This window comes from Eumetopias jubatus, unplaced genomic scaffold (assembly GCF_037043125.1).
Source record: "Eumetopias jubatus isolate StellerSeaLion01/CBP00866 unplaced genomic scaffold, mEumJub1_p1.0 scaffold_2, whole genome shotgun sequence".
Taxonomy (NCBI): Eukaryota; Metazoa; Chordata; class Mammalia; order Carnivora; family Otariidae; genus Eumetopias; species Eumetopias jubatus.
Genome location: NW_028274808.1, coordinates 121,190,997 through 121,213,398, shown reverse-complemented (window position 1 = coordinate 121,213,398; position 22,402 = coordinate 121,190,997). Strand labels below are relative to the sequence as shown.

At 34.9% G+C, this 22,402-nt stretch overlaps 1 protein-coding gene across 3 annotated transcripts; it reads right to left on the bottom strand.

Moving 5' to 3' along the window:
• Positions 1–5,588: 5,588 nt before the first annotated feature.
• On the bottom strand, positions 5,589–22,288 carry TRMT10A (tRNA methyltransferase 10A). Of its 3 annotated transcripts, none has more exons than XM_028093902.2 (8): positions 22,178–22,288; positions 16,346–16,542; positions 15,348–15,510; positions 14,344–14,415; positions 13,237–13,311; positions 10,577–10,726; positions 8,344–8,449; positions 5,589–7,192 (listed from the first exon to the last, which is right to left on the bottom strand). In XM_028093902.2, exons 2-8 carry the CDS (start codon positions 16,528–16,530, stop codon positions 6,867–6,869), a joined length of 1,077 nt encoding a protein of 358 aa, XP_027949703.1. In that variant the 5' UTR covers positions 16,531–16,542; positions 22,178–22,288; the 3' UTR covers positions 5,589–6,866. The 3 variants fall into 3 exon arrangements, with proteins under 3 accessions (XP_027949703.1, XP_027949705.1, XP_027949704.1); XM_028093904.2 differs by having other exon boundaries at positions 5,589–7,135; XM_028093903.2 differs by lacking the exon at positions 22,178–22,288 and adding an exon at positions 21,820–21,920.
• Between the last annotated feature and the right edge of the window lie 114 nt (positions 22,289–22,402).

Here is a 22,402-nt window from a genome sequence, read left to right as displayed (position 1 = left end):
CACAAACCTGTTAGAATTAATAAACAAATTCAGCAAAGTTGATGATACAAAAATCAATTGCATTCCTAAACACTAGCAATGACCAATTCAAAAAGGAAATTAAGAAAAAAATTCCATTTACTATAGCATCATAAAGGATAAAAAACTTAGGGATACACTTAATCAAGGAGGTAAAAGACTTTTACACTAAAAACTACAAAACACTGCTAACAGAAATTAAAGAAGAAACAAATAAATAGAAAGACATCCTATACTTAAGGATTGAAAAACAATATTGCTAAAATGTCCACTCTACCCAAAAACATCTATAGATTCAGTGTAATCCCTATCAGAATCTCAATGCAGATTGAGATTCTTGCATAAATAGGAAAAAAAATCCTAAAATTCATATGGAATCTTAAAGGACCCCAAAAAACTAAAAAAATCTTGAAAAAGAACAAAGTTGGAAGCTTCACACTCCCTGATTTCAAAACATACTATAAAGCAACGGTAATTAAGATAGTGTTGTACTGACATAAAGACAGAAATATAGGCCAAAGGAACAGAATAGAGAGCTCAGAAATAAATCCTTGCATTTATGGCCAAATGATCCCCAACACAGGTGTCAAGACTACACAACAAATGGTGTTAGAAAACTGTATTCCACATGCAAAAGGATGAAGTTACCATATGCCATATACAAAATTAACTCAAATTTGATTAAAGACATAAATGTAAGACCTAAAACTTTTAAACTCTTAGAAGAAAATACAGGGGAAAACCTTAAGAACATTGGATTGGGCAATGATTTCTTGGATATAACACCAAAAATACAAGCAACAAAATAAAAAAATAGATGGACTCCATTAAACTTTAAAACTTGGTGTCAAAAGAAACAATATAGTGAAAAGACAACCTATGGAATGGGGAAAATATTTGCAAATCATATATTTGGTAAGGGGTTAATAACTAAAATATATAAGGAACTTCTATAACTCAATGATAGAAGACATTGCTATTTAAAAATGGGCAAGGGACTTCAATAGGCATTTCTCTAAAGAAGATATGCCAACTGCCAGGAAGCACATGAAAACATGCTCAACATCATTAATCATTAGGGAAATGTAATGAGTATTCCCTCATTTTTAATTATCTACAAAGAATCTGTGTAAGTTGACTTATTTACATTTGGTATGTCTCACAGATATGCCCATAAAAAATAATGGGGCTATATTCTAAAACACTACACGAGTTTACTTTGAGTTAAAAAATCCTTTGGGATTTTAAATTTTTTTAAGTTGGGAATTTTAATTTATAACTTAGTTATTTCATATAAACTTTCAAATGTATAGACATGAAGTATTTTATAACATTCATTTTTCCAATATCTCCATTATTAATTTCCATATTTATATGTCTTCTCTCTCCCTCTTAAATTTTAATTTTGCCAGAGTTTAGTCTATTAGTCTTTTCAAAGACTCAATTTTTGCCTTGAGCCTCATATTTATCATGTTTATTACTGCTATCTTTATTATCCCTCTTTCAACTTTGAATTTATTCTGCAGTCCTTCTAACTTGTTAAATGCATAGCTCAATAATGCTAGTCTTTTTTTTCTCTAACTTAAGCAATTTAGGCTATACATTTTCCTTTAAATGTTGCTTTAGCTACATTCCACAAGTTTTTAATCCATGGTTTCATTAAATTTACTTTTAAATATATTCTAATTTTTACTTTCTTCTGTGACCAAGTTGTTTAGAAGTTTTTTTTTTAAATTCCCAAACATAGAGTGTTTTTCAAACTTGTTATATTTTTAAATGATTTTATTGCATTGTGGTCAGATAATGTGATCTGTAAAAATGACCAATCCTTTTATTTTCTTGAGGGTAGTTTTGAGGTTTAGCATATGGTCAATTTTATAACTGTCCCATAGGACTTGAAAAGAATGAGAATTTTAAAATTCTTGGACACAAAGTTGTAGATCTATCCATTAGAACAAAAGTGTTTTTATTTGTAAAAAAAAAAAAAAGTGTTATCTGTGCTTTTCAAATTTTATATATCCTATCTAATTTTTCTTTATGTTTATCAACTAGAAAGATGTGTAGTAAAATTTTCCAACTATTAGGGTACATGTTGTAGTTCTATGGTCTTTGTAATTTTGTCCATTTTGATTCATACATTTTGAAGTGATGTGTAAACACATTTTAAAATTTTATAATGAAGTCATGACCAACTTTATCTCTAACACTAATTTTTACCATAAGGACCATCTAACACTGAAGAAAAAAGTTCTAGGTGGTAAGGCGTTCCTCCCATTCACAAGTTTATTTCCTACTTTAATGTATTATCAGAGAAGCTGCCTATTTCTTATGTTTGGAACTTATTTTCTTTTATGAACATCACATGGGCGCTGGAAAACCACTTTCAGCCTGGAGGACTTGATATATATCGATTATTAATTACAGCATTTACATCTCCCATATATTTATCCTTTGTCCATTTGAGCTATCATGGGTTGGGAAGCATGTGTTAAAGTCTCCTTATACTAATGCATTTCTTAGTATTTCATGTAATACCCAAAGTTTTTTCCTCAATGAATTTGAGTACTATGCTACTTTGTACATAGATATTCACCAACTGTCAAATCATTAAGAATTGCATTCTTTTTATTTTTTAAAAAAGACTTGAGAGAGGGAGAGCATGCACGTGTGCGTGCACAGCGGGGGCTGGGGGGTAGAGGGAGAGGGAGAAGTAGGCTCTCTGCTGAACAGGAGAGAGAACAGGTCATGACCTGAGCCAAAGGCAGACACCTGACTGAGCCACCCAGGCACCATAAGGATTGCATTCTTGAACATCACAACATGCCCTTCTGTTCCTTAATTATAATGTCCATCTCTACCCAATGTTGAATTTGTGATTTCCTTTTTCTTTTATTATTAGCCCAATATGCCTTTCTCTATTCTTTTATTTTCAACACTTCTAAATAACATTATTTAAGTACAACATATATTTATTTAGGTTTGGGGTTTTTTTAAATCCAACTTGGGTGATTTTAGACATTTAGACTTGCTCATAGGAGGGATTTGGTTTTGTGTGGTTATTGTGTTTTATGTTAGCATTCTGCTTTCATTGCCTTTTAAAATATTTCACTAAATGATCTGTGATAACCGTATTTTGTTTCATGAGTGTTCATTCTGGTAATTTAGAAAGTTCACATTTTTAAAAATCTTATCTACATCTGGGTTCCTCATAAAGCAGAGTCTGAAACAAAGGCTTATATATTATTTATTTTTTGGGGGGGCAGATAATGTCAAACAAGAATGAGAAACAAGGGAAACAAGGCAAGCTATGAAGAAATGTTAATGAGAAAGTATTGTGAAGTTAACTGCTGCTTGGTTTCAAATCAATTGATTGCTCAACCCTAAGAGACAGGATAAATGGGTAACATTCCTATTTCACAAGTGAGGATACAAAGACTGACAGAGGTTCATTAAGTTCACCAAATTCCTAACAGGTGGCTGTGCCCAAATTTAAGCCTACTCTTCCTACTAACTTTATTGTCTCTTCATTCTGACACTGCTTCTCTCCTTCACATTTATGAAGTGCCTCCTCTATGTGTCTGGCTAGGAGCTAGAAACACATAAACATCTCTATGCCAATTGAGATCAAAGTTTAATGAGCACCATAGGCCACTGCTGTCATTAATTCTAATCTCTGCCATTTTTTTCCCTTTTAAAATTTTCTTTTTACAACTGTTCTCTGTACATGTTCTCAGTGCTCTATGGACAATTCTTGCATTTTACGTATATCATCTGTGACTCTCTCCATCTAAAAAGTGAAATGATCTATCACTTTACTTTGTAATTGGCAGTAATTGGTGGGTTTCAAAATTGTTCATTCACCTTAACATTCTTTCAGAATTGCTTTTTTTTTTCTTTTCCGATCTCAAGTGTTTTCAAATGCTCCAAGATGGCAACACACTGATTTCCGGAGAATAGTCCGAAGAATGCTCCTTCTTTTATGAATGAACTTGATTTATTAAGACTGCAATGAGAAAATTTTATTATTTCAGGACACATATCTCCTTTTGATGCATTTATTTAAATACTAGCTGAGGGGCGCCTGGGTGGCTCAGTTGTTAAGCATCTGCCTTCGGCTCAGGTCATGGTCCCAGGGTCCTGGGATCGAGCCCTACATTGGGCTCCCTGCTCAGTGAGAAGTCTGCTTCTCCCTCTCCCACTGCCCCTGCTTGTGTTCCCTCTCTCGCTGTCTGTCAAATAAATAAAATCTTAAAAAAAAAAAAATACTAGCTGAATTCCCTACCTTTATTATGTTCCAATACAGGTGACTTCAATATTAGTGAAGTCTTAAATAAGGCACCTCAATAAGCCAAAACAATGTTGAGAGAAAATAATACATTAAGAGATTAGTATTATTTAAAAACCATTTTTAAATATCTCAGCAATTACTTATTTCTAATTGCAATCTTACCTTTTCTGAGGCGAAGGTTGTGTCTCCTTCTCATCATCAACAGCCTAAGATATGGACTTGTATGGATAAATTGTGCCTACTCAAATATAAGCTCAAGTCTTAATATCTTGTACCTTTGGATATGACCATTTTTGGAAATAGGATCTTTGCAAATGTGATCAGGTTAAGATGAGGTCATACTGAATTATGTTGGACACTAATCCAATGATTGGTATGCCTATAAGAAGGACACAGACACAGGCAAGGAAGACTGAGGGCAGAAGCCATTTGATGACAAAGCAGATACTAGAGCGATGTAGCTGTAAGTCAAGAAACAGCAAGGATTGCTGGGACCACCAAAAACCAAGAAGAGGCTACAAAGGATTCTTCCCTATAGCCTTCAGAGGGAACATGATCCACCCTGACTCTGAGCTTTTAGCCTCCAGAACTGTAAGAAAAAAAACTGTTGTTTTAAGCTACCCAGTGGTAATTTGTTACGGCAGCCCTAGGAAATAATACAGGCCTTTCATAATTAGTGACAAACTACACAGTGCCTGTAATGATTTTTTCCCCGCCTTTCAAAATTAACTTGTGCTTCATTCCATATCAAGTAAAAGGCATAATACAGTTGACCCCTGAACAACACACGTTTGAAATGCATGGGTCTACCTATATGTGAATTTTTTTCAATACAGTACAGTATTATAAATGTATTTTCTCTTATGATTTTCTTAACATTTTCTCTAGTTTAAGAATACAGTATATAATACATATACAAAATATGTGTTAATACACTTACTGTGTTATCAGTAAGATTTCTGGTCAATGGTAGGCTATTAAGTTTTGGGACAAAGTTATACACGGATTTTCAACTGTGTGTGGGGGGGTCGGTGCCCCTAACCCCCACACTTTTCAAGGGTCAACTGGATTTCATGGTACTAAACCATATTTACTCAGGAAAACCCTGAACCTTTGAAAAATACAACTTAAGACATAAGCTTTGCTCTTCTAGAATTGTAGGGGCTTTTATTTATATACCTTGCTCACAGACCTTATTTTAAATGGATAACTATAATAGATTACTAAGAATAAAGCAACAAAAATTAAGAGACAGTAGTATCAATACTAAATCTAATGAACTTTCTACCAAATGTGTACATAATTTGAGATGCCAATGAGTAAAAAGAACAGAAACTTAATTTATCCAAACTCAGTGAAGGCTTCTGAAATCTTACTTTAGCTGTGACAAGGAACAATCACTACTTTAAACATAACTGCTCTACATTTACCAGGAGAAAATCAAAACATCTCCTTTTAGCCCCATCTTCCCTTGCCAATGTCCTCATACAAATATTTAGTTAAGGATTTTTACACTTTCTGAAATTCAAATTCTTAGTGTTGTTCCACACAATCATTGATGCAAATAATACAGCTATTTGGCAACTCAGTCCTGTTATCATTAATGATACATGATTATGGACAGATATATATACAATTATATATTTTTTTCATACATGCTTAGATTATTTACAGAAACGTAGTTATATTAGCTTGCATATTATATGCTAGTAGACAGATGCACATATAAAGTTAACTTTATTCACTTTAAGAACCAAGAAATATTTTATTTAATAGAAGTACATATAGAAGGAAAGGATAGCTAAAAGCTGTTTCCTTTTAAATTTAAGACAAAATTGATACTCAACGGTCTTTTAAAATAATCTAGCCTGAAAAATTACATTTGTAATTGAAATAATTTACCACCATTATTGAAATTAAGAAATACATTAAGAGAGTCTTTACTCTTCAGTGATTGCTTTAGAACCACGAAAAGGCATCACAGAGGAGGAACAGAGATGGGCTCCATAGTCCAAAAGAAATAAATTGTTGAGCTTATCAATCTAATACTTCTTCCTAAAATAACTGCATTCTTTTGAAGTAACTGAGTTGAATAAAAAAGCTGCAAATAGGAGGTAGCCTCCCATGCAGAACATTTTGGTAGACTTACAGGAGATTTATGAATATCTCCACAACTAAGTAGGTAATAAATCAGAAAGACACTTGATATAAACACAAAAAAATAAAACTGAAAGGTCAGAAGGCACATTCTAAAAAATATAATTCAGTAAATTAAAGAGAATGAAGGTTTACCAAAAAAGTAAAATTCTCAAGAAACTGTTGAGACTTAGAAAATTATTTTAAAAATTAAACATTTAAATTTTATGCAAAAACAAAAAACTTTCTTATAAGGGCTTTTTATCACTTAGCTCTAAAAAAAGTTTTCAAAATTCACAACAGAAATAAGAGGAAATAAAATTTTCTCCCAATTAGAATATTTTATGAAGCACCTCATTTTCTCCTAAGTTTTCCTTAATTAAGCTAAAAAAACAAAAAACAAAACAAAAAACAACAGATGACATTAGTGTAGTACAGAGTTCACTGTAGATTCATTGCTATTTTCTTTATCCTGCTTTTCTTCTTCATGTGGTGATTCTAGTTCATTTTTGCTATTTTCTTCCTCACTGGAATCACTGTCCAATCCATCTTCAATCCTGGCAGATTTCTTGTCATGCGAAGAACCTTCACAGGCTTCGTCTGTGGGAACAGCTCCTTTCCGTTGGGGTAAAATAGTAAAAAACGCTTCTTGCCAGTCTCTGGTTTCCAGATATTCCAGAATAATCTCAAACACTGCAACAAAGACAAACTCCATACATTTCTTAGCCAGGTTCATCACAATGTTGCATTCTGTATTTTAAAAAACACGGCCTTGGTATGAAGAGTGCTAATATGTCCTAGTAACTACTTTGTTCGAATCACTTCCTTCTATGCATTGTCAGAGCCAATCCGCCCCAAGGCCCTCCAGGCCTGTTAATCTTTTCTCTAGTTTTTCCTCAATTCAGTTCATGAGCACTCAAAGATTTACCATTATCTTTTGTCAATTATAATCAACAGGCAGGGGCCCTTTTTAATTTCCTTCCTATTCTTCTTTATCCTTTATGTGCTAACATAAACTAGAAACAAAACAAAAGGTTAGCATTAATCTAAATTTCTTCTGTCTTTCCTATAGAGAGTCATTCACTCTGGGGAGCATCTTGCCTGCTTTTTTTTTTTTTTTTTTTTTACATCAGAGGTAAAGAATATAAATACTGTCTGCAAGGTACTCTCACTTTAATATATTGCTGAAGGGCTTAATTTGTATTACTTTATGGAAAAGTAATTTCCACTATCTATCAAAGGTCTTGGAAGAAGTTCATTCCTTGAATCAAAAAGTTCATTTCTATAGTTCCCTAGAGTGTGCTGTAGAGAAAGTGTTTAGCACATAAGAAGAGCCCAATAAATAGTTGTATACTAACAAAAATTTCTACTAAAAAAAGTCTTAAAAGCAAAACTCCAGGCAAAGACTCAGGTCCAAGAATATTACAATGTTATTTACAATAGTAAAAAAGAAAAAAAAATCAACAACAGAACAGTTACATTATTGTATATTCAGATGATGGAATATTAACGTAGCCATTAATAATGATTCAATGACAGAAAATATAATTATAAATGCGGGAAAACACCCAAATTTATAACATTTTATGCAACAGAGTAAAAATCCAATTATGTAACAAATAATATTATATATGTATAGGAAAAGAACTGGAAGGAAACACACCAAAAAGTTAATACCAAGTATCTCTGGGTAGTGAAATTATAGCTTATTTTTCTTTATACTTTTCTATATTTCCAATTTTTTCTAAAATATGCATGTATTATTTCTGTATTCAAATTATAAATGATTACATTTTATAATTTTTTCTCCAGCAAGATGTATATTTTCTACTCGTCCAAAGGTAATGTTATTCTTAACACTGTTTACTCAGGCATATTTTCATAATCCCCTTATAGCTTACCATGATTAATTGCCAAAACTTTTCTACTATTCATCTTCACAAAATTTCCAAGGGGGAGCTGTGCATGATCAATTCCATGATTTGATGCTTGTTTATATGTGAGTCCCTAAAACAAAGATACTATAATTTGGACTAGAACATTAGATTATTTTAACTTAAAGTCTACAACAGAATAAGTACTTTTAAGAAAAACTTTAGTTCAGAGAACATTATCTGACAAAGTCTGTGTGTGTGTGTGTGTGTGTGTGTGTGTGTGTGTAATTGCTAATTTGGAAGCGTTCTTCTGACAATAAGTATTGTCAGAATGTTTAGGGCATTTGCTTTAACAGCTTTACAAATGAGGAAACCAAAGACTAATTATGTTTCCTATCCCATCACAAAGGTCTTCAGTGGAAGAACCACAAGAAAAACCCGGCTCATGGCTTTTGACTCAGATAGCTCTTCACCATTCCACACTGCCTTTCTCTCAGTTTAAAATACTCAAACTGGGAGCACCTGGGTAGCTCAGATGGTTAAGCGTCTGCCTTCAGCTCAGGTCATGATCCCAGGGTCCTGGGATGGAGCCCCACATCGGGCTCCCAGCTCAGCGGGGAGCCTGCTTCTCTCTCTCCCTCTGCCTTGCTTGTGCTCTGTCTCTCTTTCTCTAATGAATAAATAAAATCTTTAAAATAAATAAATAAGTAAATAAATAAAATACTCAAACTGAGTTCCTAGAGAAGCACCATCACTCTTCCCGTGAATGTAAATACATATAAAGATAAAACTATGTTTCTTTTTTTTTTAAAAGATTTTATTTGAGAGAGAGAATGAGAGAGAGAGAGAGAGCACATGAGAGGGGGGAGGGCCAGAGGGAGCAGACTCCCCACCGAGCAGGGAGCCCGATGCAGGACTCGATCCCGGAATTCCAGGATCGTGACCTGAGCCAAAGGCAGTCACTTAACCAACTGAGCCACCCAGGCAACCCTAAAACTATGTTTCAATTATATAACATTAAGAGGCACAAATGGCAAAGACAGAGTAAATGAAAACCTGATTTGAAAAACATTTTAAGTTGCCCATAAATTTTATTTTCCCTATCAATTAAAAGATTGTTGGATACAAATTTTCTCCTCAAAATTAAAATCCTTAGAGTCTGTTCTAAACAGAACTGAAGTAGCCAAAAGACAAAGTACAGGAGGAAGAAGAGCTAAATTTCTTAACCAGTAGTTTGCAAATTTTAGGGACAAATAATAGACTGAGACGGGTGCTTCTGAAAACAAAACTAATGTAGTTCAGAAAAACAACATTAGAGAAAAAAATGTGATTCTACACAAATAACAAAACAGAATTTTTCCACTAAGAAAAAAATTTAAAAAGCTAAAGATCATTCTGATAAAAATGCCCTGTGATGCTACAGAGCTGCACAATCCAGTTATGGTCACAATTGTGACTACTTAAGTTTAAACTGATTAGTTTCTCAATCATACTATGTACATTATACGTGCTCAACAGCCACATGGCTACCATAATGGACAAATGATATAAACTATCCCAATGTCACAGACAGTTCTACCTCAGTGATGTTATATAAGAATAATGGATTACTTCATATTACTGCTGATAGCATTTCCTCAGACATTTGGTAAACATGTTTTTTCTTGAGTTGGGTTGAATTTAGCATATTGCAAAGTAGCTGGCAAAGTACAAAATAATGTTTTCTTTTAGAAAGTAAATTTCTGTAATTTTTCATTCAAATGAGGGTAAGGAGGTGGTGGGAAGAGAGAAAAGTACAAGATAGAAGAGAAAAGAAAACATACCCCATGAAAATGACATATTTAAAAACTCGTATAAATTTACCATTTGTTATTAATTTTGGTATAAATTGCATAAATTTTACCATCAGCAGCATCTACTATCAATACAGCATATCATTTGGGCATGTGGACTCTGGAATAATCTGCAGGTTTCAAAACTCTGCTTTATCACCTACTACTATTGATTTTAGACTTAGTTTCTCTTTGACTCCAGTTCCTCATCTGTAAAATATAGATAATAACAGCACTGACCTCACTGTGTTGTAGGGAGGATTAAGCAAACTAGTAATATATGTGAAATGCTTTCTTAGCTAGAAAGGTAGTTCAGAATATAGTAGGCACTCAATAATGATCAGCTATCATTAGTATTATTGCTATCAAGAAAACTGTTATATCCATTTTAAGTATGAGCAAAAGCAAAGATAAAAACTTAATAGTACCTTGTGATGGTTGTGATCTACTAACCCTCCAATCACATAGGCCTTTGATTCATCTAATTCCTTCAGTACATTAGGTGAGTCTGATGTTAGATAAATCAGGTCTTCTTTCTTTATGAATTCACTATAATGCTCTGGTTTGATGTGGATATCCTTTAAGACATAAGGAGAAAGATGTTATTAATTAATAGGATTTTGTGAAAATTGGCTAAAAATGATTATTTTCTTTTCCTTAGACAAAGCCACCCAACAGCATATGAAAGGAAGTATGAAAGAATATTTTACAATGTATTACTGAGAACCTATTATTTCAATTCCTCATCACCTCACACCCCGATTATTTAAGTAGCCTCCTACTGTTATTTCCCTATCTCTAGCCCCAGATCCCTCCAATTTACTTCCACACATCAATGGCAGACTCACTTTCTAAAAACCCTACTTTCAATGTTTTATCTTTACCTGTAGGGTAAAACTTAAATCCCTTTACTTAAATAACTCTTTTTTGAATATGGCACTAATCTAGCTTTCTAATTTTATCTCCATTCCAATAAAACAAATGCATTTTTTTTTGGCCACATATCTGCTCACACTGTTCTCCAACCAAAGAATGCCTTTTCCAATCCTTCCCCCCATCTGCATGAATCATCACAAAAGGAAATGGCTTACAGATTTAATAAATTCCATGCACCTGTTTCTACAAAGATACACATTTGAAGTATTCATCAAAATTACCAGGTCAGAGGTCCAAGACTGAACAACAGCTGTCAGTCAGAATTTTGCAAACTACATTGACAGAATAAAGGATGATGCATCACCAGACTCAGATGGCATTTACCTAGTAATTTTTAAAGAAAAAATGAAGGAGATTCCTCACCTAAAATGTATAACGTACTAGGTAATATATAGCCACTTTTCTGGAAAACGGTATTATTAATTTGATGCCTATGTTTAATAGGGGCCCCTAGAGGGACCTGAGTAAAGACCAGTGAACTCATGAGTCTCTGGAAAACTGGTGGTATAAATAATAAATTTTAACAAGCCACAAAATAACTGAAAGTATGCCTATACTAATTACATTATTTCTTAGGAAAATAGGCATGAATATAAAACTTGGTAAATATATTGTACTTTAAGACCCCGGAAAGTTTTTTTTTTTTTTTAATTTTATTTATTTGACAGAGAGAGAGAGAGAGAGAGAGAGAGAGACGGAATACAAGCAGGGGAGGGGGGTTGGGAGAAGGAGAAGCAGGCTCCCGAGGAGCAGGGAGCCCGATGCGGAGCTCGATCCCAGGATCCTGGGATCATCACCTGAGCCGAAGGCAGCCGTTTAATGACTGAGCCACCCAGGTGCCCCTAAAACACAGGAAAGCTTTTGAAAATGTTTCATACCATAGGCTATGATTAAAATAAATGCAGGGGTGCCTGGGTGGCTCAGTTAGGCGTCTGACTCTTGATTTCGACTCAAGTCATGATCTCAAGGTCATGAGATCAAGCCCCACGTCGGGCTCTATGAGTGGCATGGAGCCTGCTTAGGATCCTCTCCCCTCCCCACCTCTCAAATAAATAAATAAATAAATAAATAAATAAATAAATGCAGTCATTATGGGATTAGTGAGCATGAGAGAGAAAGTTTGTCACGTAAAAACTGGCTTTGAGAAAGAAAAAAAAATAGGACTAACCCAGTACTTCTCTGAATAGGGCAAGGTTCCTCAGGCATTAGTACTAAAGCCAATCTATTCGTCATCTTTGCAAATGGGAACAGTTTAGTCCAACAGAAAAAAAAAATGTGAGTCACATATGTAATTTTAAATCTTTCAGTAGACACATTAAAAAAAGCGAAATTGGTGAAATTAATTTTAATACATTGTACCCAATACAATATACCCAATATGTTATCATTTTAACATATAGTAAATTTGTTAAAAAAATTTCAAGCAGGTAATTTACATTCTCTCCCTTTTTTTGTACTATCTTTGAAATCCAATGTATATTTCACATTTAAAGCACATCTCCATTCAGACCAGTCACATTTCAGTAGTTCAATATTCACATGTGGATAGTGGACACCATATGGGATGGCACAGATTTAGTAGAAACAGAATGCAAGTATATTTCCAAATTTTAAAGTGACTTCACTCTTATAAATAATGTATCACCATTTTGCTAGGTAGAGATTGTACACATAGACCTTTAAAATTTTTCCTGTTTTAAAAAACTGTTTTAAAGTTGGCAGTAAAGAACAAACTGAGGGTTGTTGCAGGAGAGGTGGGCAGGGGATAGGCTGGACGAGTGATGGGAATTAAGGAGGGCACTTGTGTGTGTGTGAGCACTGGGTGTTGCATGTAAGTGACGAATCTCTAAATTCTACACCTGAAACCAATTTTAGCATATATTTTATCTAACTAGAATTTAAATAAAAAATAGGAATAAAAAAATTAAAAAATAAAGTTGGTGGTAAAATAAATGAGATTAATGAGAACAGATGTGAACAGGCATTTCAGTTTCTTTAGCTTCTCCCATTAGTAATATCAGACTTAGGTACAGTGATATACAGGGTTTAGAGACTGTGGACTCCTATATTTATTGGCATTATGTAGAATCAGGTAAAAAATTTAAGCGTAAAAATACTTGGAATTACGTGAGAGTTCATCTGTTTTAATTACCTTCCAGTTGACCCAGCCTTTGTCATTTTCATCCATGTTCTTTTTCAACTGGCCTCCATGGCTTGTCAAGTAAAACTGGTAAAGAGATTGGTGGACACAGAAAGAGAGAGCAAATGACTATTAGAGTCCAATATTACATTTCTCTTCTACACTCATCTGATATCAATGAACCATAAAATATAGTCATTTTAGAAAAAAAATAAATTTGTGACATGCTTTAACCATACAAGAATAAATGTGCAGTAGAAGTGACATGTTTCATGTATCTCATAACCCACTACCTTGAGTATTCCATCCACATTTTCCTCCCATTTTATAAGCAGCTACAATCTGACTCTCCCTTAATGACAGCCTTTCTACAAACTCCCTACTTCCTGTCAAGTTTTCATTAAATTTCTTTTGCCACCACTGTTTTTAACCAGTCCATAGTCTTCATAATTCTCCTTTGATTCTAAACCCTGACACCTATTGCAAGTCTAATCAAGGGTGAGAAGAATATAAAACATAAAAATATAAAAACACTATCACTTGATAAAAGAAAATAAATATCTAACCAGAAATATATTAAGAGTTTCTGGTTCTTAACATCAGTGAGCCAGTGTTAATTTTTAGGTCACCCAGAATTCAAACAAATAGAAAAAAGACCCTATCTACTCTTAACAGCCGCCAATTAGTCTAAGGAAATACCTTTCAAAATGGTCACAGATTCAAAATCCTTTAGGGAGAAGTAACCTAACCAACAGGTATGATGACACACATCAAGCTGGGGGCAGTTCCCTCCCTTCTTGCGAGGGAAGGAATCGAGAGCTGAGAAACTGGTATGAAAATATGTATGTATCCTTTACTGAAGATGTTCAACTACACAGGAATGAGGTCAGTGTGTACAAAACACGATCACCGTGCAGTGTGTGACTAAGACTGACATGGGAAAAAATGTTGAAAATATTTTATTTTTGTAGCAAATAAAAACATTTTTCAAATAGGCATTTTGTTTTCTAAGGAAAAGCATTTGTAAGATTCTTGTACAGGCAATTGGGAATATCTCTGCCTCTTCCTGAGGAACTTATAAAAGGAACCCAGAATCTGTTTTAAATTCCCCAAACACACCTGCACAGGATGTAGTGCTCGTCGATTTTCTGCATAACATCGCTGAATCTGCTTATGAAGTTTCTTAATGTCCTATAAAAGAGTGCAATTTTTAAAGCAGCATTTTGAAAATCATCTATGGCCATGCCACAATCTTAGTAGAATACAATAAGCAGAAGAGAGGGACTAGACAGGTACATTTTTTCCTCTGGAAATACAGGCCCTTTCTGACATTTTCCATTCAACTTCAGTACATACTAACGTAATAATTACTATAAGTAAAGTCAATACTCTGACCAATAATTTCAATTTTGTATCCACTTAAAATGCTAATTCATGAAAATATTTACTCCTCTTAAGAGACAACAAAAGAAGAAAAACTCTCTTAGAGCCATACTACTGTTATTTTCATAACTTACTAACGGTTTGGGAAGTAAGTAAAGCATGTTTTCTTCACTAACATTGTTCAGACAGCCAGTTTTCTCAAATTAGTAAATAAATAATTCTATTAATAACGAATCACATTTCTTACTTTCTTCTCCTGATTAGGACAAATAACAAAAACATTCCTGGATCTTTATGATTAATATAGTTACTGAGTCTTGTAATCTAATTACGGTGCCTGTCTCTCTCTTCTATGCATATAAATAAGAGCAATTTATTAGCTAGTTTAACTTAGGGGGCATGACCTTGGAAAACTTTGAGATGCATTTTAGTATATAAATTTATTTCAAAGTAATATTACCTATTAAAGCAAGAATTATTCAACCTACTTTATTTTGTCATTTTTAAAGATTTTATTTATTTGAGAGAGAGAGAGAGAGAGAGCACAAACAGGGGAAGTGGGAGAGGGAGAGGGAGAAGCAGGCTCCCCACTGAGCAGAGAGCCTGATGCGGGCCTCAATCCCAGGACCCGAGGCGGGATCATGACCTGAGCAGAAGGCAGATGCGTAACCGACTGAGGCACCCAGGTGCCCCTCACCCTACTTTACCTACAGGATTTTTCTGAGAATGATTCATGATACCTTTAATATCATCAAGCTGTCAAAACTGCAGTCAATGATAAGGCGGAGTGTACTGTGAACAACATCTCTTCGAATACGTTTTCTGTCATTTCCATCTGAGTTTGATTCCAGTTGACATTGTCGCTCTAATTGTTTTCTCTTGCGTTTTTCCTTCCGCTTTTGTCTAAAATTAGGAATCAAAACTTTTTGTTGTTATTTACATATTGAGATATTTACAAGACTCTTCTAAACAGACAAAAAAAGCGAATAATTTTTTTAAATTAGCAGGCTGAACCACATGAAACTGCTACTTCTGTGGATCAAATGTCAGCAGTTTTATAGTCCACCAAAAAGCTTTAGATAGAAAATAATTTTGCAAAAACAATACCTTCTACACAAACCCTTATTACTCCTAATTTCATTTATTATTGGTAATACACTATACTAAGACTTCATAAAATACTTAATTTTAGACTTAAGGATGAAGTTTTACTTTTATCATTCTTCTACATGATTTTCAAACAACATTAATATAGAATATAGCAAAGTAGAAGTTTTTTTAAAAAAAACCTACTTTTTCTATAATTTACATCAACTATAGTTTATTTTCCCTCAATAAACGTTGGCATTATATAATAACAGCTTGAGCTTAACTGCTCTCACCAAAACCTACAATGGTTTTTCTAGCAAAATCAATGTTAGGCCCAAATTTGATCTTTCTGAGGTGGTTATTTTTGTTCTATATCTAGGACATGGATGCTAACTCTATCCCTTATCTAAGTCAGTTATTTCAGAAACTGTGCTGCTACTCATAACAGGTCCTGGGTGAGAAAAAGTGTAGTGTAAATCCACCAAGGCGGAAACAAATATAGTTTTAACAGCCAATTGACAGTGCTGGCTAACAACATACATAGCCCCAGTTTTAATTATCACAATTACTTTTGATGTGTCAAAGGGCTATCTATGCAAAGTTCAGCACTCCTGAATGGGGTAGCATATATATGCATTTTGAAACATACTTGCGGAGTTCTCGTTGTTCTTCCCATTGTTTCTGTTTAATGAGCTTCTTCATCTGTCGTTTAGATATTGGTTCAAACCTTTCACATAATCTTGGCTTCTGGCTCTTCTCTTGATCTTCATTTAAGCTTTGCTTTCTTTCAACATTAGAAGACTCAATAAATGCTGGCAACATTTCAGAGGTCATTATTTGATGCCTCTGAAAATAATGAAAGGCAACATTGACGTGAACAGGTAAGTTACAAACACATACAAAAAGTAAAAAAAGATCAAAAGATGTGATTAAAATTAAATCCTATCAATAACAAATAAAAATATAAATTTAGACAATTAAATGTCATTTACTGGCAAAGAGCATTTGATGAAATCGGTGTTTGCATATACTACTAGCAGTCATGGCACAATTTTTGCAGAAGGTTACATAGATCTGTTTCAAGAGCTTTAAAATGTCATGATACCCTTTGACCCAGTAACTTATTTCCTTAGAATAAACTCCTGTAAATGGATCAGAAATATACACAAAATTAATGCAAAAGGGTATATGTCCTGCAGTATAATTTTTTACAATGAAAAATTAGAAACTACTTGAATGTCAGCAAGAGGTGGCTGTAAATAAATTACAGTTCATCTATACCATGGACTGGGGATACTAAACATCCAGTAAAAATCATGTTTCCCAAAATTATTTAGTGATAAAAGGAAATGGTTATGCTAAGTAGAGAAAAATAAAAAGAAAAAACAGTATATATATATATATTATGTCCAATTTGTTTTAAAAAGAGTATGTACACATAAACATGTTTAATTTTTATCCATGGTTTTTTGCATTTTCTATATTTTATATAATGAAAATATATTGCTTTATGAAAGAAAAAATACTTTTAAAAAAGTGATGGGAAGAACCTTTTTTTAGTTGTCATTAATGCTACAGTACAAGGGAAATGTTACTTTCATTATCTGGGTGTACACTCAGAAATGATTTTTGACAAAAGATAAGCTATAGATTTACATATTTTGGACAGTGAAGAAAACAATTTGGTTTCCTCTCAGTATATTTCATTGTAAATATGTAATTATAAATACCCATGTTAGCCATGGCTGAAAAACAAAATATATAAGCTGATCTTATAATCAGTCATGGGATGTGTAGGACCATCTCAAACATATTTAATTGGATTAACCACGCACATCTTTATTGTCTAGAACTGAACTTACCTTCAGATTAGGAAAGAGCTAAAAATACTAAGATTTCTTTTCTCTTTAACAGATTACTAACACTACAATTTAAAAATTTATTTATCCCTAGCAAAGACTAAGCATGACTTGCAAATGTTCTACTGGCATTAAAGAAAATTCTATGATTCTTTCTTCTTAAAGAGATGGCTAACAAGTCTATGCAGAGAAGCTAATATCTAAGAGAAAAATCCCAACAATTCAGATAATGGAAAGGACAAAACCATGCAGAAGATAATTTAAGCAGCTTTATTATATAGTTCTTGCTTTCTTTAAAAGTGTAATGTTGTAACAGGACACATGGGGATAACTAAGAAAACACAAAGTTTACCAAACTTTGACTGAAAGATGAATTTTAAGATGTGTGTTTGGGGGCTACAGCAAAAACCCTGGCATTTTGCTAAGTCACAAATTACTGAAGGGGAAAGAACCATCTAGTAATCCAAGTAAGAGTTCACAAGTTTTCCTTATGGCACTAACCAAACAGTACCCTTAGTTTGGGGAAAATATCTCCTAGAAATGACAACCCAAATTTGATTTTATACTGGAAACTGCCTATGGGCACAAATGGTCTGCTTTTGCCTAATATTATATCACCACATTACATTACTAACACAGTGCCTGGCAGGTAGTAGATGTTTATTATATATTTGTGGAATAAACAAATGAGTGAATATATTACAAAGGATTTTAAAAAAGTAATGAAAGTGGTTATAATGAACATTCATTAATTCTTACTGTGCTAAATAATGTATTATCTAAATTGATCCTTAAAACAACCCTACGAGGTAGACAGCATCATGCCTACTTTACAAAGAAGGCACCATGAGATAAAGTAACTTGCCCCAAATTACAAAAGTACTAATTAATTCCTAAGAAACAAGGCACCTAGAACAAATCTAGGACAAAGTCCTCAAAATACTTGCAGAATGAATAGACAAATGAAGTGATGGAGCTAAGATTCAAACCCAGATCCAACTCCACTCTCTCCTAGAAATCCAAAATCTTATTTAGAAAATGAGGGTTTCCAAAAAATATAAAAGAGCCATGTGGCTTCACCCCTGCTGTTGGAGGGCTCTGAGAACACTGTGTCACTGAAAGAGGAGAAAAAAATAGCTCCGGTTCAATTCCTTTCCACTGAATACAAAAATGGGACAGACTTCCTAGAGATAGTTGCCAAAAGTTCATGTTTTGAGGTATCCTGTCTTTCAATCTTGAAATACATGACAACAGTAGATAAAATACAAGGGGAAACAAAAAAGGTATAGCTTCTCTCCAAACCAAAAACAAGAACTAAAATAGATATTGTTTCTGCTGGGTCTGCTATTAAAGGCAACTGGGAGTTTTCTTAGCTAATAGCATTATTATTATTTTTTAAAAAATATTTATTTACTTATTTTAGAGAGAGAGAGCGCACATGCACTGGGGGCGGGGGGCGCAGGGACAAGGCCAGAGGGAGGAGAAACAGGTTCCCTGCTGAGCGTGGAGCCCTATGCGGGGCTTAATCTCATAACCCTGAGATCAGGATCTGAGCTAAAATCAAGAGTTGGATGCTTAACTGACTGGGCCCCCAGGCGCCTAACAAAGTTTAAGATGAATCCTTAACCGAGTGTTGGGGGTGGGGCTCCTGTTTCCATGAAAAAAGGCTGAAAACAGGTGAAATTTAGACTAATGGCTTATACCATGCTGGTTACCTGGGGAAACCCGAGGTGTGAAACAGACAGCTTCTCAGCTACAACCAGGGCCAAACCATGAGATGACATATGAACTTAGAACACTACAGGATTAGAATTCTGAATCCCCTATGCAAGCTGTGCTGTGGAATGAAGCACTTAACAGGGCCAGGGGTAGAACGACCACAAAATCAGCAGCAGATAGACAGATGGTTTGGAGAGGGGAAGTGATAATTCCATGAGAGGACTTTGCAAAGCAAAATTACAAAAAGACAGAAATGATGTGGAAGAACCCAACAAAATCAACAATCAGGAGATAAATTCACTCTTCACAAACTGAAAATCATAGGACAATGTGAAAAAGACTTTAAAATAATTTGGTTGGAATCTTTCAAGAGATCATAGGAATAGAACCATAAAAACAAAACAGGAAACCAGGACACAAAAGCAGGCATAAAAAAAGCAAAAAGAAAAATCTATGAAAAAGAACCTATTTGGAAACCAGGAAATTAAGATATAAAAATTCCAAGAGATGAGACAAACTCCAGATTATCTGGAGTCCAAGAGGTAATGGATGAATTAGAAGACATCCTGACAATCTCAGAATTCAGAGAAACAGAATGACAAAATATGTCAGAACAACTGAAAGACTTAATAGCAGGATGAGAGAGAGACAAGCAAAAGGGTAACTGGAGATAAATGTATAACCTTGAGTTCATTCATTAAAGAGTGTTCTTAAAAAGCTGGAAAATAAATAAGCATTCAACTTAAACAGGAGACTGGGAAACTCAGTAAGCCTGAAAAAATTAGAAGAAAATTTTAAAATATATATTGTGATCCCCAGAATACTCTTATTTTACTTCCTTTATATACACAGTACATTAAATAAAAGCAATGCATGTATGCAAAACAGTACATGGTAGAAAACAAGCTAAACCTGCTCACTAAGCTAAATGTGCAAATTTAAAAGCACAATTAAAATTCACAGGAAACAAATTGCTCTCTTCATAAAACAATGACTAATACTCCAAAAGAGAACATTTCTGTTCATCAGTGGCACTGTGTTTTGCTAGTTCTTTAGTCTGTTAAAAAACTGCAAGTGTTGATTGGCTCCATAACGTAAAAATTTAAAAAAAGCAATGTTTTATAGCTCATGTACACCAGGGGGAGCTTTTGTCTTTCCTACCTGAGAAGTCTAAATTAACTTGGCCTACCATTGTATACTAATGTTTTTAAACAGCAAACAGCCTGTCAAATACAAGGAAAGGTCATGAGCTAGTTGACATTTTCATTATTTTTAAAGCTATTCCGAATTAAGAAAATGCACTGCAGTGAGTATTTTTTAAGCTTTGATAAGCTAGATACATTGAGGCACAAAATAAAAAAGAAATGCTAGCTTGAGATCCAATATATTACTGCTTACATCACACTCTACAAAGATGTGTACCAACTCTCACTTCCTATACCATACAATAAGAATTTCACCATGTACTAGCTTGTTCAGATAACCTGAAGCAAAACGTGGCATTTTTTTTACTCCGTATACTCGCTTTCTAAAGTTTTTGCCACAGTTTATAAGCTCCATAGCAGAAGTTTTGTGTTCCTCCCTCACACGCAGTGACACAGTACACCTTTATTTATTCAACCACGTTCAACAAGTATTTAAGAGCAATATTTTGTAGCAATTATAGAAATATCTGTGTGAAATTTAGCTTAATATAGAATTTTTACAAGGTTGGTTTATTTAGGCACAAAAATAGGTTATCAGGTGGTTTGATAAAACCAAGAACTGGATAAAGGTGACTAAGGCCGTCTGGTGTGAGACAAATAAGTACTGTTAAAAAAAAAAGGGCATCTCAATCTTCCTTTTATTTCCAGTTCTTAGCACAGCTTCCAGCAGGGAACACACACATACATCAGTGAATAGCCAAAATGAAAATTAAAACAAAACAAAACCCAACTTTCATGGATTTTGATTGGGTTAAATAAAAAGTCTTCATTATTTATGACCATCTCCCTTTCTGAAAGATCCAAACGAATGTTGGAATACCTGCAAAATGGAATTAAATGACCTGACAGTGACAGGGAAAGAAATAAAACCCTTTTTAAAACGCGCCGGCCAGATCTGCAGTATCGAAGGCGCATGATTCAGCGGTCAGGCCCCTTGGGAGGACTGGGCTGGGTTAGGGAGAGGAGAAGGAATTAAAAAACAACCAAAACAAAAAGTGAGAAAGTCATCTGTTGCTATCCTCTTTATAGCTCTAGAAAAATTCCCGAATTTTCACACTTAACTTATTTCACTCAAATCAAGTAACGCCTCAGTCCTCTTAAAAACCATCCTCGGCTCACCAGCAAGGGGCTAACAGCACCTGCAGCAACTTTCCCCTGAGCTCTCAACATTTCAGAGCGCTCAGCTACGTCAGCCCCGCGTTGGAGAAACGAGGTAAGGCCGATTTAAAGAGGTAAAGCGACTGCTCCCGGTCTCTAGCCACCAAGTGGCCGAACCACAACTCGTTTTCCAGCCCTTCAGAGTCCAGATTTCCCTCTCCCTTCATTATTTGGAAACTCACACTCTTCAAACACTAGGGACCGGATCCCGACCCCCAAACAAACGTCGACCGTAGGCGCCCCCACAGCGGGTGGGCTGAGCCTCGCCCCACATTCCCCTCTAGGCGACCCGTCTGCGGACGCACTTGAGGAGGGATTAAACTACAGCCAGCGAATCAGGGAGCTGCTTGGCGCCGGGGACGCTCTCCATCTGACATCACTTCCTTCGGGAACTGGGTCGCGGCGCCACTTCCACAGCCGCACTCCCATCTCCCCCGGAAGCCGTGTTGTTAGTCGAGAATGGCACTCGCAAGAGCCCCTTTTGCGCCCAAAGAAGACCAGAGAGTAGGCAAGTGCCAGCGGCAGTGCCAGGAGACTTACCGAGCTGAGGAGTTGTCAGGGAACTGACAGCACCAACACAGAGCCTTCTCGTAATGGTCTTGATACAGCTCACGAATCTTCCCCAGGAAACTTCAACTCCCAGAGGCAGGGACGGTAGCTATGCGTAGGAGGCTACGGCGCTTACGCCTTTACGTCATCAAACTGCACCACGTTTGGACTTGGCAGTGAAAGAAAGCGGAGGGAGTTCATGTTGGGCGGGGTTTG

What these genes read in the sequence shown, in the direction of transcription:
- TRMT10A (XM_028093902.2), bottom strand. Translation starts at nt 16,530, where the DNA reads ATGACCTCTGAAATGTTGCCAGCATTTATTGAGTCTTCTAATGTTGAA. An exon ending in GAGCACTACATCCTGTGCAG is followed by an intron (nt 13,312 to 14,343) that starts GTGTGTTTGGGG and finishes TCTCTTTACCAG; the next exon opens with TTTTACTTGACAAGCCATGG. An exon ending in AAGGCTGGGTCAACTGGAAG is followed by an intron (nt 10,727 to 13,236) that starts GTAATTAAAACA and finishes TATGTCTTAAAG; the next exon opens with GATATCCACATCAAACCAGA.